We start from the raw sequence: 15,574 nt of genomic DNA, 5'->3' as shown, positions 1-15,574 counted from the left end.
GTGCACTGTGTAGGGTCATTTGGCTGGCATGGTCAGAGGTGGGAATGGCATTCTGTTCTGTCAGCTGTTTTTTTGATCAGCTTCTGTTTTCTATCAGCAATATTTTGTGATTACTACAACCAGCGTAATGAGTGCGAATGGCACTATGAGCCTTGTGGCCGTCATATTGTGACCTGCAGGATCATTAACAATGTCATCTCCAACTTCCCATTGCCATATCTGGAAGGTAAGAAACTCCTGATTATTTTTGTATTGCATATCATGAAGATTTGGTTAAAATGTTACTTGATGGAATTGGAGCTATTAGCTAATGAGATGTATTGATTGCCTGGCCATTCCTAAATCTATAATCTTGCACAAGTATTTGGTGTGGTGTAATATACTGTTTATTGACATCAATGGGGATGATACATGTTAAGCACATGCCTGAGTATTTTCCTGAATTGTGGTATAAGATTGATCCACCATCCCCATTGACCAATACCATTTTAAGAGTACCTCAGGGGGGAGAAAAGATTCTTACAGTGGTAAAGAAAAACTAGAATTTTATTGCTTAATTATTTCTTTTAAACTTTTTATTTATTTTTTTCTATGTCAGCTACACATTGCTGTAACTGAGATACTGTAGCATTTCTGCATCCTTGCAAAAAGAAATAACTGATATGTCAGCCATTGTCGTGCTGGTAAATATTGGCTTCTTAATGGATGGATCAATGGGAAATATTCAGAATTTACAATGAATAAGTCACCACTTTTGGAAGTGCTCATTATCCAGGGCCTCATCTAGAATCAGAAGGAGTTTTCATACTTCAGTGAGCCTTAGAACAGGCCTCCAGTGAGAATGTAATCATTAAGTTAACAGTTTATGTTTATTAATATTACAAAATGGACCATTTGTGGTCAACAGGTTGCTACCCCAGATGCTCTGGAGATAAATCCATTTTTGATGAAGACTCCAACACATGTGTATCCGAAGACCAATGTGGCTGTTATATTAGAAATGGCACTCGTTATCACGTTGGCGAAGAAGTACCCACAGACAAAGTTTGTCAGAAATGGTATGTGGAAATTCCAAAAGGGATGGAGCAATGCATATTGAGACCTTGATTCAGGAAATTACTGAAGCACATGCTTACATCCCATCGACCTCAATGGGACTTCAGCACACGCTTAACTGCTGTTGTGAACAGACCATGCTGTCGTGTTTTCCTGAATGAAGGCTGTAATATTACGGATTACCTGCAAGAACCTCGGTATGAATTGGCCCTTCTCCATATAAATGCTGATTTACCACAGATGAAGATCTTGCCTTACAAAAATAGTGGGTGGGGGGAACACCACAATACAGTCGGATTTCAAAGGAACGCCATCTATTTCTACTCACATTTCTCTTTGTGCATTTTTTTTACCTGCAATTGTTAGAAGTAATTCCACAGATTGCTATAACTGGGAAAGACTTGAGAAATAAAAGTACCTATATTTTTTCAACTTACATTGTGAATTTAACAGGACATTATGTATAGTCATTTTCAATTATTCACTAAAGTCAGTTGCACCTATTGTTCATGTATGTTTTACATGCAACAGCAGAGGAGAGATTTTTTTTTTAATAGAAACATGTGGCTGTAAAACTGCAAAAATTGACAGGAAAACTCAAGAGCAGATGTAGTACCTGAAACTATTTTTAACTCATGTTTTGAAATTGATTATATTTCATGTTAATGATGGTCCATTAATCTTTTGATAATGGCATTAAATATTACTTTAAATATGTCGTATCTGGAAATTACACGTAGAGCAGCCCTTACGCTGTTCTAAGTTTTGCCAGATAGAACCAGCTAGGGGGTCACTGAAGCACAGATGTCTCTGGCCATGTTCCCTCACACCCTCAGCCCTCCTCAGTATACCCCTGATCAGTAATTTGTTGAGATATAAGGATGCTGTGCAGCAGAGATGGAGCAAAATGATTTAAGAGAGCAGTGGCTGTTAGTCATATTATATTTTCCCTGCTCTTGATAGAGGGTAATTAATTATCTCAAGGAGAAGTGTTTGAAGGAAGGAAAGCTGGTAGTTATGGCGGGAGAAAATAGCAATTGTCAGTATTGGAGAAAACAACTGCCAAAGAAATATCCAGTCTCATGAGGTGAAGTTTGAGTGATAAAATAGTTTTTAAGTTTTTAGACTCCTAGCCCCTGCTATAAATTAATTGCAGGGATTCGTGGGAAATTACTGCAGGGGCTGCTGTTGGTTTGCAAAAATATTCATTTTGACTGAATTTTGTCTCTTTTAGTATCTGCGTCTCAACAGGAAATATTGTGTGCAGAACTGACCCAGGTAAATTGCATTTTATTCTTTTTGCAAACTGGAAATGGAAAGAAAAGGAATGCCATGTATCTCTTCCATCTGTCTCCACAGGAGATTTAGTAATGATTTTGAATGATTCTTTGCAGCTCTAACCAGGATTGCACAAAAGTAAAATTGGGTAACACTTTGTAACCTCATAGTCATCACTCACACATCCAAGGATATGACAAGAAAATGAATTAGGCTGATTTAAGATCAAAGTGTAACAACTGCCCCTTTCTTTCGGTGTTGTTAAAACAATGCCCCTTCCCCAATATCCTAACTATTAATTTTCAGCTGAAGCCACTTAACCCTCAAGAATATGTGGTATTTTATAACAAGTTCATTATTATGTTAGATCTGCTACTGTGTTAGAAAGTATTTTAGTAACCCTGTTTCTAAATGAAATTTCTATTCTTGCTAATTAGTTTATGTATCTCACCTACATAGGGCTTTATTAGATATGCCTTAGCTTCCTCCTAAATACAAATATAAATTAATGAGGTTTGTATGGTTTAGGTACAGCTATATCTCTTAAGTTGCACCTCTCAAACACTCAAACACTGATATTTACCTTAAGCACTTTCATAAATGTCTTGCCATGTTGTACTTGATCATTTTATAGAAGAATAACTCACAATGAATCTCTTTCTTGCAGCCTGCTCATCAACCACTACACCCCCTTCTACCACACCCACAACCACTACCACCATCACCACAACCACGCCAACAACCACTACACCCCCTACTACCACACCCACAACCACCACCACCACCATCACCACAACCACGCCAACAACCACTACAACTACCACTGTGTCAACTTCAATGACTACACCAGGTAAGAATTTAACAATAACTATATGCTATAGACAGAATTGCCTTAACAGCAGAGATTAGGATTACCACCCCTCCAGGATTGTCCTGGAGTCTCCAGGAATTAAAGATTAATCTGTAATTAAAGATTGTCACATGATGAAACCTCTAGGAATACGGCCAGCCAAAAGTGGCAACTCTAGCAGAGATTGAGTTAATATGTTCTACTTTCTTTAGCCTTCCAGAATATGTCACAAAATTCTATGGAATATGGCATTATCTGAATAAACTCACTCTCTCCCACATGTAAGGCTTGGGCAGGAGGCATGATAACTGCTTCCCTGATATGCATAATATTTATCATATTTGCAAGTATTCCTCGATATCTGCAGTCCTAGAGGGGATTTTCTGTCCTATGGTGTGAATTCCACTGAATAGTACTGATGTTTCTGTAAAAAAGACAAGCAGCAAAAGTGGAATTTTAAAAATCTAGAATGTAGAACATGCAGAGTGGGCTGAGTTGATATTGCTTATTGAGAGGAGTGAAAGGATTGCTATTGTGCCTAACCAAAGCAGGGATGGAGGAGGTTAGTGGGGGCAAGGTGCGGCAAGGATCCTTGTGCTCTTATTTACACTGTGTGGTGCTGCAGTATTGTGGAGAACAAGGAGCTGCCTTCCTCCCTAGATTGTGGTTAGCCCTTCAAAAGGGCACAAAGAGGTATAGGGGTGATGGCACTGAGATCTGCAGTCCCTCGTACATCTGGGCTAAAGAGAACGATGTCACAAAGACAAGAGGTTTCTAATGCTGTCACTGACACTGGGCATGTCCCAAAGTGGGGACTATATGGTTCTGCTGTTCTGCATCCCTCGCACAGTTTAATGGAGCAAGGCTGCACATAAGGAGGAGGTGCTGCACTATTTTGATGGGTTTTATGTCCTCCAGTCTGCCATGTTCTCCTCCAGATGCCCAGTGGCTTTCCAGTTGAATCAGCCAAAATGCATCTGTGAAATCCAGCCAGGTTGCACCCTCACCCTTCTGCAACAATTGCTCTGGCTTTAGTGGTCAGGATAGAATCCTTTGTGTTGTAACGAGGGATGTTCTCTACAGCAGTGGTTCTCAAAGCTGGTCCGCCGCTTGTTCAGGGAAAGCCCCTGGTGGGCCGGGCTGGTTAGTTTACCTGCCACGTCCACAGGTTTGGCCGGTCGTGGCTCCCACTGGCCACGGTTCGCCACTCCAGGCCAATGGGGGCTGCAAGAAGCCGCAGCCAGCACATCCCTCGGCCCTTGCCGCTTCCCACAGCCCCCATTGGCCTGGAGCGGTGAACCGCGGCCAGTGGGAGCCACGATTGGCCGAACCTGTGGACGCAGCAGGTAAACAAACCGGCCCGGCCTGCCAGGGGCTTTCCCTGAACAAGCGGCGGACCGGCTTTGAGAATGGCTGCTCTACAGTCTATATTTTATACAACTTACCAAAATTTGGATTCTCTCAGATAGTTTATTATCACAGGAGGCAATATGTGTGTCAGGTGGCATATGTTTTTACTACTTTTAAATATGTTTTTATAAATTATTTGGATATTTACATCTATTTTCTCGCCCCATCCAGTATCATATCCGTCAGTAACAACCACAAGTTCCATTATAAGAAGTATTGATTCCACACAAGCATGAATGTGTATTTGTTTAACTCTCTGCAGCAGGACTTACTGACTATATTTTCAGTATATGCATGGCACAGCGATTGCATACAGAGGCTCGGGCTTGCAATATCTCATTATCATGGATACCTCTCTATTCTGCTAACATACTACCTCAGCATAGTGTCCCTTTACCTGATGAACCACTGTTGGCCTACTTTGGGCGATGAAACACTGCTTTATGGCTACTTTGTTCTGGGTCTTTATACTATATCAGTTAATTCATTGTAGCAATAACAGAATTTAGATGCGAGTTGCTGGAAAAGCAACTAACAGCAGGGTGTGAGATAAAGTAGGAAGTGCCTACTTGATCTTGTTCCCTCTTCCATTCTACTCTTACATGTAACTGTTCATGCTACATTGTTTTCTGTGCATAAGAAACACCAATACTGCACACTCCCAGCCTGATTCTGCTCTTGCACTATTTTTATGCTAGTTCATTATTGACTTGCAGTGCAGCACTTGTGATTTAAACTGTTGTAGATGAGATCATAATCCTGCTCTCATGTCAGATCTTTGTGTTTGCACTAATGATTTGGTTTGGACCAATGTACATCCAATGAGTCATCCTCAGCACTGCTTACTTCACTACTATGTCATGCATGTTTCTAAATTCTGTGCTCCATTATTGTTGTAGGTTGTTGTTGGTCCGACTGGATTGATGTGAGTTACCCAAAATATGGCATACACGGTGGTGATTATGAAACCTATGAGAAAATCAGAGAATGGAACGCCTCAGCGATATGTGAGAATCCACTAAATATTTCATGCAGAGCACAGCTATTGCCTGGCGTCCCCATTAAAGATTTAGGACAAAAAGTGACATGTAATGTTTCCACTGGGCTTATCTGTAATAATAAAGACCAAGTACCAGGGGGCATGATTCCGATGCCTATGTGCCTCAATTATGAGATCAAGGTTTACTGCTGCGGGCAACCATGCATCACCACTACCCCAACTACAACCACGACAACTACAACCACTACAATCAGCACCACGGAGCCTCCAACCACCACAACGACAACCACTGAGCCTCCAACCACGACAACTACAACCACTGAGCCTCCAACCACCACAACGACAACCACTACAATCAGCACCACTGAGCCTCCAACCACCACAACTACAACTACTGAGCCTCCAACCACCACAACGACAACCACTGAGCCTCCAACCACCACAACTACAACCACTGAGCCTCCAACCACCACAACGACAACCACTACAATCAGCACCACTGAGCCTCCAACCACCACAACTACAACCACCGAGCCTCCAACCACCACAACGACAACCACGGAGCCTCCAACCACGACAACGACAACCACGGAGCCTCCAACTATGACAACTACAACCACTGAGCCTCCAACCACCACCACAACAACCACTACAACCAGCACCACAGAACCTACAACCACCACAACGACAACCACTACAACTACAACCACGGAGCCTCCAACCACCACAACTACAACCACTGAGCCTCCAACCACCACAACGACAACCACTACAACCAGCACCACTGAGCCTCCAACCACCACAACGATAACCACTGAGCCTCCAACCACGACAACTACAACCACTGAGCCTCCAACCACCACAACGACAACCACCACACCAACAACCACTACAACTAGCACTGTGCCACCATCGACTACTACAACAGGAACCACAACCAATATTCCAACAAGTAAGTATTGAGCAATAACTGTCTATACTTAATAATAACAATATTATTACTCTCAGATAGTTTATTATCACAGGAGGCAATATGTGTGTCAGGTGGCATGTGTTTTTACTACTTTTAAATATGTTTTTATAAATTATTTGGATATTTACATCTATTTTCTTGCCCCATCCAGTATCATTTCCCTCAGTAACAACTACAAGTTCCAGTATAAGAAGTATTGATTCCATAAAAGCATGAATGAATATTTGCTTGACTCTCAGCAGCAGGCCTTACTGATTATATTTTAAATATATGCATGGCACAGCGATTGCATACAGAGGCTCGGGCTTGCAATATCTCGTTATCATGGATACCTCTCTATTCTGCTAACATACTACCTCAGCATAAGCAGCAAAGAATCCTGTGGCACCTTATAGACTAACAGACGTTTTGCAGCATGAGTTTTCGTGGGTGAATACCTACATCCGAAGAAGTGGGTTTTCACCCATGAAAGCTCATGCTGCAAAACGTCTGTTAGCCTATAAGGTGCCACAGGATTCTTTGCTGCTTTTACAGATCCAGACTAGCACGGCTATCCCTCTGATACCTCAGCATAGTGTCCCTTTACCTGATGAACCACTGTTGGCCTACTTTTGGGGATGAAACACTGCTTTATGGCAACTTAATTCGGGTTCTTTATGCTATATTAGTTAATTCACTGTAGCAATAACAGAACTTAGATGCAAGTGGCTGGAAAAGCAACTAACAGGAAGATGTGAGATAGAGTAGCGAGGTCGTACATGGTCTTGCTCCCTCTTATCTACTCTTATATGAAACTGTTCATGCTGCATTTTTTTCAGTGCATAAGAAACACCAATTCTGCACACTCCCAGCCTGATTCTGATCTTGCACTAGTTTATTATTGACTTGCAGTTTATTATTGACTTGCAGTGGAGCACTTGTGATTTAAACTGTTGTAGTTGAGATCATAATCCTGCTCTCATGCCAAATCTTTGTAGGTTGCAGTAATTATTTGTTTTGGACCAATGTACATCTAGTGCATCGCTCTCAGCACTGCTTACATCACTACAATGTCATCCATGTTTCTAAATTCTGTGCTCCATTATTGTTGTAGATTGTTGTTGGTCCGACTGGATTGATGTAAGTTACCCAAAACCTGGCATACACGGTGGTGATAATGAAACCTATGCCAAAATCAGAGAATGGAACGCCTCAGCGATATGTGAGCATCCACTAAATATTTCATGCAGAGCTCAGAAATTCCCTGACTACTCTATTGAAGTTTTAGGACAAAAAGTGAAATGTGATGTTTCCACTGGGCTTATCTGTTATAATAAAGACCAAGTACCAGGGGGCATGAATCTGATCCCTGTGTGCCTCAATTATGAGATCAAGGTTTACTGCTGCGGGCAACCGTGCATCACCACTACCCCAACTACAACCACGACAACTACAACCACTGAGCCTCCAACCACCACAACTACAACCACTGAGCCTCCAACGACCACAACGACAACCACTACAATCAGCACCACGGAGCCTCCAACCACCACAACGACAACCACTGAGCCTCCAACCACGACAACTACAACCACTGAGCCTCCAACCACCACAACGACAACCACTACAATCAGCACCACTGAGCCTCCAACCACCACAACTACAACTACTGAGCCTCCAACCACCACAACGACAACCACTACAATCAGCACCACTGAGCCTCCAACCACCACAACTACAACTACTGAGCCTCCAACCACCACAACTACAACTACTGAGCCTCCAACCACCACAACGACAACCACTACAATCAGCACCACGGAGCCTCCAACCACCACAACTACAACTACTGAGCCTCCAACCACCACAACTACAACTACTGAGCCTCCAACCACCACAACGACAACCACTGAGCCTCCAACCACCACAACGACAACCACCGAGCCTCCAACCACCACAACGACAACCACGACAACTACAACCACGGAGCCTCCAACCACGACAACGACAACCACGGAGCCTCCAACCACGACAACTACAACCACAGAGCCTCCAACTACGACAACTACAACCACTGAGCCTCCAACCACCACCACAACAACTACTACAACCAGCACCACTGAGCCTCCAACCACCACAACTACAACCACGGAGCCTCCAACCACCACAACTACAACCACTGAGCCTCCAACCACAACAACGACAACCACTGAGCCTCCAACCACCACAACGACAACCACTGAGCCTCCAACCACGACAACTACAACCACTGAGCCTCCAACCACCACAACGACAACCACTACAATCAGCACCACTGAGCCTCCAACCACCACAACGACAACCACCGAGCCTCCAACCACCACAACGACAACCACCGAGCCTCCAACCACCACAACGACAACCACGACAACGACAACCACGGAGCCTCCAACCACGACAACGACAACCACGGAGCCTCCAACCACGACAACGACAACCACAGAGCCTCCAACCACGACAACTACAACCACTGAGCCTCCAACCACCACCACAACAACTACTACAACCAGCACCACTGAGCCTCCAACCACCACAACTACAACCACGGAGCCTCCAACCACCACAACTACAACCACTGAGCCTCCAACCACCACAACAACAACCACTACAACTAGCACCACTGAGCCTCCAACCACCACAACTACAACCACTGAGCCTCCAACCACCACAACTACAACCACTGAGCCTCCAACCACCACCACAACAACTATTACAACCAGCACCACTGAGCCTCCAACCACCACAACTACAACCACGGAGCCTCCAACCACCACAACTACAACCACGGAGCCTCCAACGACAACAACTACAACCACTGAGCCTCCAACCACCACAACGACAACCACGACAACTACAACCACTGAGTCTCCAACCACAACAACTACAACCACTGAGCCTCCAACCACCACAACTACAACCACTGAGCCTCCAACCACCACAACGACAACCACCACACCAACAACCACTACAACTAGCACTGTGCCACCATCGACTACTACAACAGGAACCACAACCAATATTCCAACAAGTAAGAATTGAGCAATAACTGTCTATACTTAATAATAACAATAATGTTTTTTAAGTGTTGATGTGATTCTCATTAACCGAAGGTAACCACTAGTAAAAATTCAGATATTGCAAGGTGGATATGGAAGCTATAGACAGAACTGTCCTAGCAGCAGAGATTTATTTAATGTGGTCATCTGTGTTTAGCCTTCTAGGATTTCTAACAAAAATCATATGAAATATAGCACTAACTACAAAAAAACTTCCACCTTTTCTGAAAAGTATACATTGAAGCTTAGATATCCTTTCTCCTATTAATTTAAATGAAACTGATATTTTAAAAACATGTATTGCCCTTTGATTTTGAACAAGGGTTTTTTTTTATTTGAGATTTAAGAGTAAAATAATAGTTGTGAATTTATGTGAAACTGAGGTGAATTTAAAGATCCTGGGATGTAGTAATGTTATATAATATAATATACAATCTATATTTATGTCACCTAGCATAGTTTGGATTCAGAGTACCTTATGTCAAAGTGATCATTATCAGAAGAGGCAATATGATAGTGTCAGCATATGTAGTTAACATAGTAATGTTTTTACAAATGACTGACATATTTACATCTGATTTCCCTATCACTACCACCACAGAAACAACTACCCCACAGACGCCTACCACCACCATCACATCGACAACTACCTCAGAGATACCTACAACCCCATTCAAACTCCCATGTATTTCACCTAATAAGACTGTCATTCCAGTAAGTAAATTTCACATTTTTATTATATGTCTGTGAAAGGAGACCATATTGTACCACTATATGTGCAATTTAGAGGATGCTATCTTGTGATATTTTAATTCATTCATTGACATAGTGATCCTCTGTTATGCTGGGTATATAGAGATTTTTTCATCTATTTCATATTAATTTCTTGCCTATCGTCATGGCACTCAGTGACCCTTTCTCTCATTATGGTATCTTAGACACTCATGGCATTCTTTGAATTTAAGCTCTCAAGTGGCATTTCTTCAACGGATTATATCACAGTGCAGAGCTGTGAAGGAGCTTTGGTGAAAGAGTGACAACAAGGTATCTGACCAGGAGCAAATTCCACCTTCCATCCCTTCCTCTTTATCTTTCTAGTGTTTGTCAGAATGATTATGCCAAAGTATTAACTCATCTACCAACCCAAATCAGTCATGAACTGTATCCGATTAGATTTAATGGGCCATATCCTGAATAGCACAGAGAATGTGTTGAAAACCTGGACCTTCCACTGAAGTCAATAGCTGAGCCCCTTTCTGGATTGGCCCAATACCTTCTCAAATCTGTAGCACATGGCTGGTCTCTCCTAATCAGTTGAAAATGTCTGAGTCTAAAACAGTGGTACTCGGCCTTATGGAGACAAAGATCCTCTTCATCACCAAATGCAGTTACAGGGAGACAAAAATAACCATGCTTTGACATACTGACAATGTAACATCAACCTGTATTGTCACGATGCATGGATGTGAACATCTTGGGACATTGCAGCAGAATTACTTTTTGTCTCACTGTGATTCTGTTTTACATGATCAGATCTCCCCTCCATTTTGGCTCTTTGTTCTGGGAAGGGGCATGTTACTCCAATCTTTTTCTGTTTCTAATTCCATCTGGAAAGAAACTTGAGGCACTTCTTGTAGGGCCAAAGAGGGGTCTTGGCAACGCCAGTCCATTTTCTTCTTTGCCACTGTGCTCTGCCTTGCATACATCAGGTTGCATGGGGACCACTCCTCTGATCAGAATGCCTCTGAAGCCAGGGTTAGCAAGAGGAACTCAAATCAAACAAATTTAGGTAGTGCCTCGTGAAGAGCTCTGAAAGGGTGTATTTGCCTCTAGCAGCACAAGGTTGGAATCACTGCACTAATGACTTATTCAAGTGTATAAAGTTTTTACAGGCACAGCATATTCACCTGCACCTTTACTTTTTGCTTGTGAAATGCGACATACAAAATACATTTGGATCCATCTATTGGCTGACTGATGATACTGTTTCCAAAAAGACTACTAGTAATCAATAACTCGGGTGCAGCTGCTGTTTTACACTGCGACCCAGGGAAGGGAAATCAGAATAAAACCTTGGTGACTGGCATTGTGCTCATAATAAATCTTTTACAGTTAATAATTAACAATGCAGCAATCTCATTTTACAGATCTTGATGATGGTACTGAATGTGGTGCTTTATTGTCACTTTCAATATTTGTTTGGGATAAAAATGTTGGCAATATAAAGCTGTGTAAAATATCCACAAATCCATTTTTTCCTTTATTAGTCTGATTGCTTCATTATAGATCTCACCGTTCCCCCTTTACCCCTAACTTCTGTCTTAAATCCAGCCAGGTGAAAGCTACTGGCCATGTAACTGCACTGAGTTAATATGCGTTAACAATGACACATGGACGCTGGTTACGACTGAATGTGAACGTCCTCCTAAGCCCACTTGTATCAATGGGCTGGCTCCTGTGCTCGTGCAGGGTGAATGCTGTTGGCACTGGGAGTGTGACTGTGAGTATATAGCTGGAGGGATATTTTTATCTCTGATGGACCAATAATAATTTTAAGAACTATAATATTTGTAGTGGAGACAAGTGCTGTGCAAGTTTAGCCCCTCGTGTTCCTAGCAATGCAATTCAGTCTTAACTGTAGTACCACTTGCTAGCTTAGTCCTGGGTTTCCCCCCAGTTCTGTCACAGCACTTGCTTTTAACAATGGTTCATGAAATGCTATATTCCTTAATCTTTCATTTTATCTTTTTAGTCTATTAAATTATTTGAATTATTCAATTACAAATTAATGTGTGAACCCTTGATATAAATTAAGGTTAACAGTGAAAACATGTATTCATATTTTGTTCTTCAAATTGTTTGGCTCTGGGAATTTTTTCTTTGATATAATCTACACAGACCTGATTCTGTCACTTAGTTACTCATGTCGACTGGTAGCTCACTACGCAAGTAGTCCCATGTAAATAATTCGGTGTAAGGTACTAATGGCAGGAGAAAAGTGGTGGAATGTGGCCCTATATGATTACATTAAAGATGAGTCCAAGTTGCTAAAGTTTGGATCTTGAGCCAGCTGCTTGAAATTATCTTGAACTCTTTGATCCAGGAAGTGGGCTGGAGCTCTCACAGGCACAGGCCTACCCGTGAGATTAATGGCACTTACTGATTTCAACTTGATAGGAAATAGCAGAACAGCCTTTTTCAGAGAATGTTTGACATCCTGTCTGAAATCTGGAGATCCAGAAAATGGAGAATGGAAAGGAAGGAAGGAAGGAAGGAAGGAAGGAAGGAAGGAAGGAAGGAAGAAAGAAAGAAAGAAAGAAAGAAAGAAAGAAAGAAAGAAAGAAAGAAAGAAAGAAAGAAAGAAAGAAAGAAAGAAAGAAAGAAAAAGTTCAGCTTCTTTAAATATGAAAAAAGTTTCAGTTTGGGTCCAACTGAGGTCTTAGATTAATTCTCTTTACCTTATCTATAGTTAACTTCATTCGGGTTCTCTCATTCCTATTTGACTCCAGTGCTAGTAGGGTAAATTGGTCTTCCACTTACTAAAGACTTTATTCATAGTCCAGCTCTGCTTCTATATGTTACCATACACAGCTAAACTAACTCTGAATCTCTTGGTAGGCTATTGCACTGGCTGGGGAGACCCACATTATGAGACGTTTGATGGACAGTACTATAGCTACCAAGGGAATTGTACGTATGTCCTGGTGGAAGAGATTAACAAAAAGATTGACAACTTTGGGGTCTACATTGACAACTATCACTGCATTGCACAAGACAGAGTGTCCTGTCCACGCACACTCATCGTGAAACACGAGACCCAGGAAGTGCACATAAAGACTATCACAATGATTCCTCTCAAAGTACAGGTATTGCAAAGTGACTAATAAACCAAATGTACATGCTCAGCTACACTTGCCCTCACTTAATCAGATTCACATCTTTATATGCTAGGGGCACTTAAACCTGATAACTTTGGTGGCAGCAATGTTAGGAAAATGGGATAATTGTTCTGTGGGTTGCTTTGAAGGAGTTTTATAGGGACACTACTTCATCTGCATATAGAAAGAGATCATCCCCCTCATCCCATTTCTAAACTCAGATCTTTACAATCCTCTGATCCTTCATAACATGGATTATAGGAAGAATTCATTTTAGCTGACAACATAACATGGAATACTGTATTATGACTTTTAAGGATTTTAATGTAGATAACAGCCCAAAGGAATAAATGTTATACTATATTAAAGGGTTTCCAATGAGCAAGGATCATCCCATTGTCTTTGTAAAGCAGGATTGAGGGAGGGCATTTGATCATTTTGGGGTTTGAACAAGAGGGCACATTTGAATTAGAGATGGGAATCAAAGTGGTAGACCAAAATGTTTCTAAAAGACACCCTCAACAGGCCATAGTGATAGTAGTCATTCCTCAAGATGGGTTAAGATGCTTCCATTTTTTATTTTTCAAGTGAAGGGCTGTCATCAGTTTTATGTCATCGTTTAGCCCTCATGTTCCAAGGATTAGGCTGTGGCATGTAATATAATCTGTTTTCTTCAAAATGTGTTGGAAGTACTTACTTTTAGGATTCTTCACCTCCTTATTTTCCATCAGCAGCTCTCTGCTGACTTTTGGACTATTAAGGTGGGGAATTGTAGAGGCGCAACTACAGGTAAAGTGTTGCAAGACTACAACATAGGTTAAATTCCCCATTGCCTTCTGAGACTGAGCAAAATTTATCAGTCCTAGATGAACTTAAAGGGGATGCACGAGGCCAGTGGTTCTCACACTTATTTGATCCGGCCCAGCTTCTTTGTGTCTGTAGTCATTTATGCACCCGCCCCACAAGTACATGTACTGCCACCCTGCTCTGAAAGTACAGAGGACAGCAGCAGCTGCTGGCCAGGCACCCAGCTTGGAAGGCAACACTGCACCAGCACAGATATCATGGTGGCAATGTGAAAAGTGATTTTTGTCAATATCACTTTTCACAGCAGACTTAGGCCTGGTCTACAATGGGGGGGGGGAGGGGGTCGAACTAAGGTACGCAACTTCAGCTACGCGAATAGCGTAGCTGAAGTCGAACTACCTTAGTTCGAACTACTTACCCGTCCTCACGGCGCACGATCGACGTCCGCAGCTCCCCCGTCGACTCCGCCACTGCTGTTCGTGGTGGTGGAGTTCCGGAGTCGACGGGAGCACGTTCGGAGTTCGATATATTGCATCTAGATGAGACGTGATATATCAAACTCCGAGAAGTCGATTGCTACCCATCGATCTGGGCGGATAGTATGGACGTACCCATAGAAGTAAAGGGTGTAGCAGTGCAGAAGTAAGGGAGGCAATGTGAAAGGTGATATTTGTTATCACTTTTCACTGCAGACTTAGTGCCCCATTGCCAGCCTTACTTCTGAGCTGCTGCTGTCACCCAGGGGGCTGACAGGCACAGCCCTGCTGCCCCAGGGCTGAGAGCCTGAGCCACACTGCTTCCATGTAAGGGATGGGGGGGAGAGACTGAGCATGGGCTCCTTCCCAATGAGGGATTGGTAGGCGGGGAGCCTGAGCCTGGGCAGTCAGGCTTTGGCTGTCCCCTTTATCCCCACCTCCCAGGTGTGCATGGCCCTTCTGCACAAGCCCCAGCAACCCAGGTTTGACAGCCAAAGCTTTTAAAAAACAAACCACAGACCTCCCTTGACATATTCCTGTATCTCCCTTGGGAGGCCCACCCCATAGTTTGAGAACCCCTGCACTAGGCCCACCACCTGTTCTGAACTAGTAAATACGATTTTTTTTCTCCCCACATTTCATTCAATTCCATTTTCGTACAAATGTAGATCAAAGGCTTCCCTTTCTTTGCAGCATTTTGGGGAGAGAAAGAAAATTTCAGCTCAGGTGCAGTGAAAATTTAGCATGCATCTCCTATTACATTTAACAGGAG

General features: G+C 42.6%; 1 protein-coding gene across 1 annotated transcript in view; it reads left to right on the top strand.

The window, feature by feature from the left end:
• The window catches only part of MUC2 (mucin 2, oligomeric mucus/gel-forming), a 58,678-nt gene that overhangs the window by 32,174 nt on the left and 10,930 nt on the right, over window positions 1-15,574 (top strand). The window contains exons 25-33 of the mRNA XM_039536606.1: window positions 98-226; window positions 908-1,058; window positions 2,291-2,334; window positions 3,002-3,184; window positions 5,494-6,546; window positions 7,661-9,613; window positions 10,243-10,355; window positions 11,973-12,141; window positions 13,260-13,507. Coding sequence (XP_039392540.1) covers window positions 98-226; window positions 908-1,058; window positions 2,291-2,334; window positions 3,002-3,184; window positions 5,494-6,546; window positions 7,661-9,613; window positions 10,243-10,355; window positions 11,973-12,141; window positions 13,260-13,507 — 4,043 coding nt within the window. The remainder of the gene's footprint in view (window positions 1-97; window positions 227-907; window positions 1,059-2,290; window positions 2,335-3,001; window positions 3,185-5,493; window positions 6,547-7,660; window positions 9,614-10,242; window positions 10,356-11,972; window positions 12,142-13,259; window positions 13,508-15,574) is intronic.

This window comes from Mauremys reevesii, linkage group 4 (genome assembly GCF_016161935.1).
Source record: "Mauremys reevesii isolate NIE-2019 linkage group 4, ASM1616193v1, whole genome shotgun sequence".
NCBI lineage: Eukaryota > Metazoa > Chordata > Testudines > Geoemydidae > Mauremys > Mauremys reevesii.
This window is presented reverse-complemented; position numbering and strand designations above follow the sequence as displayed.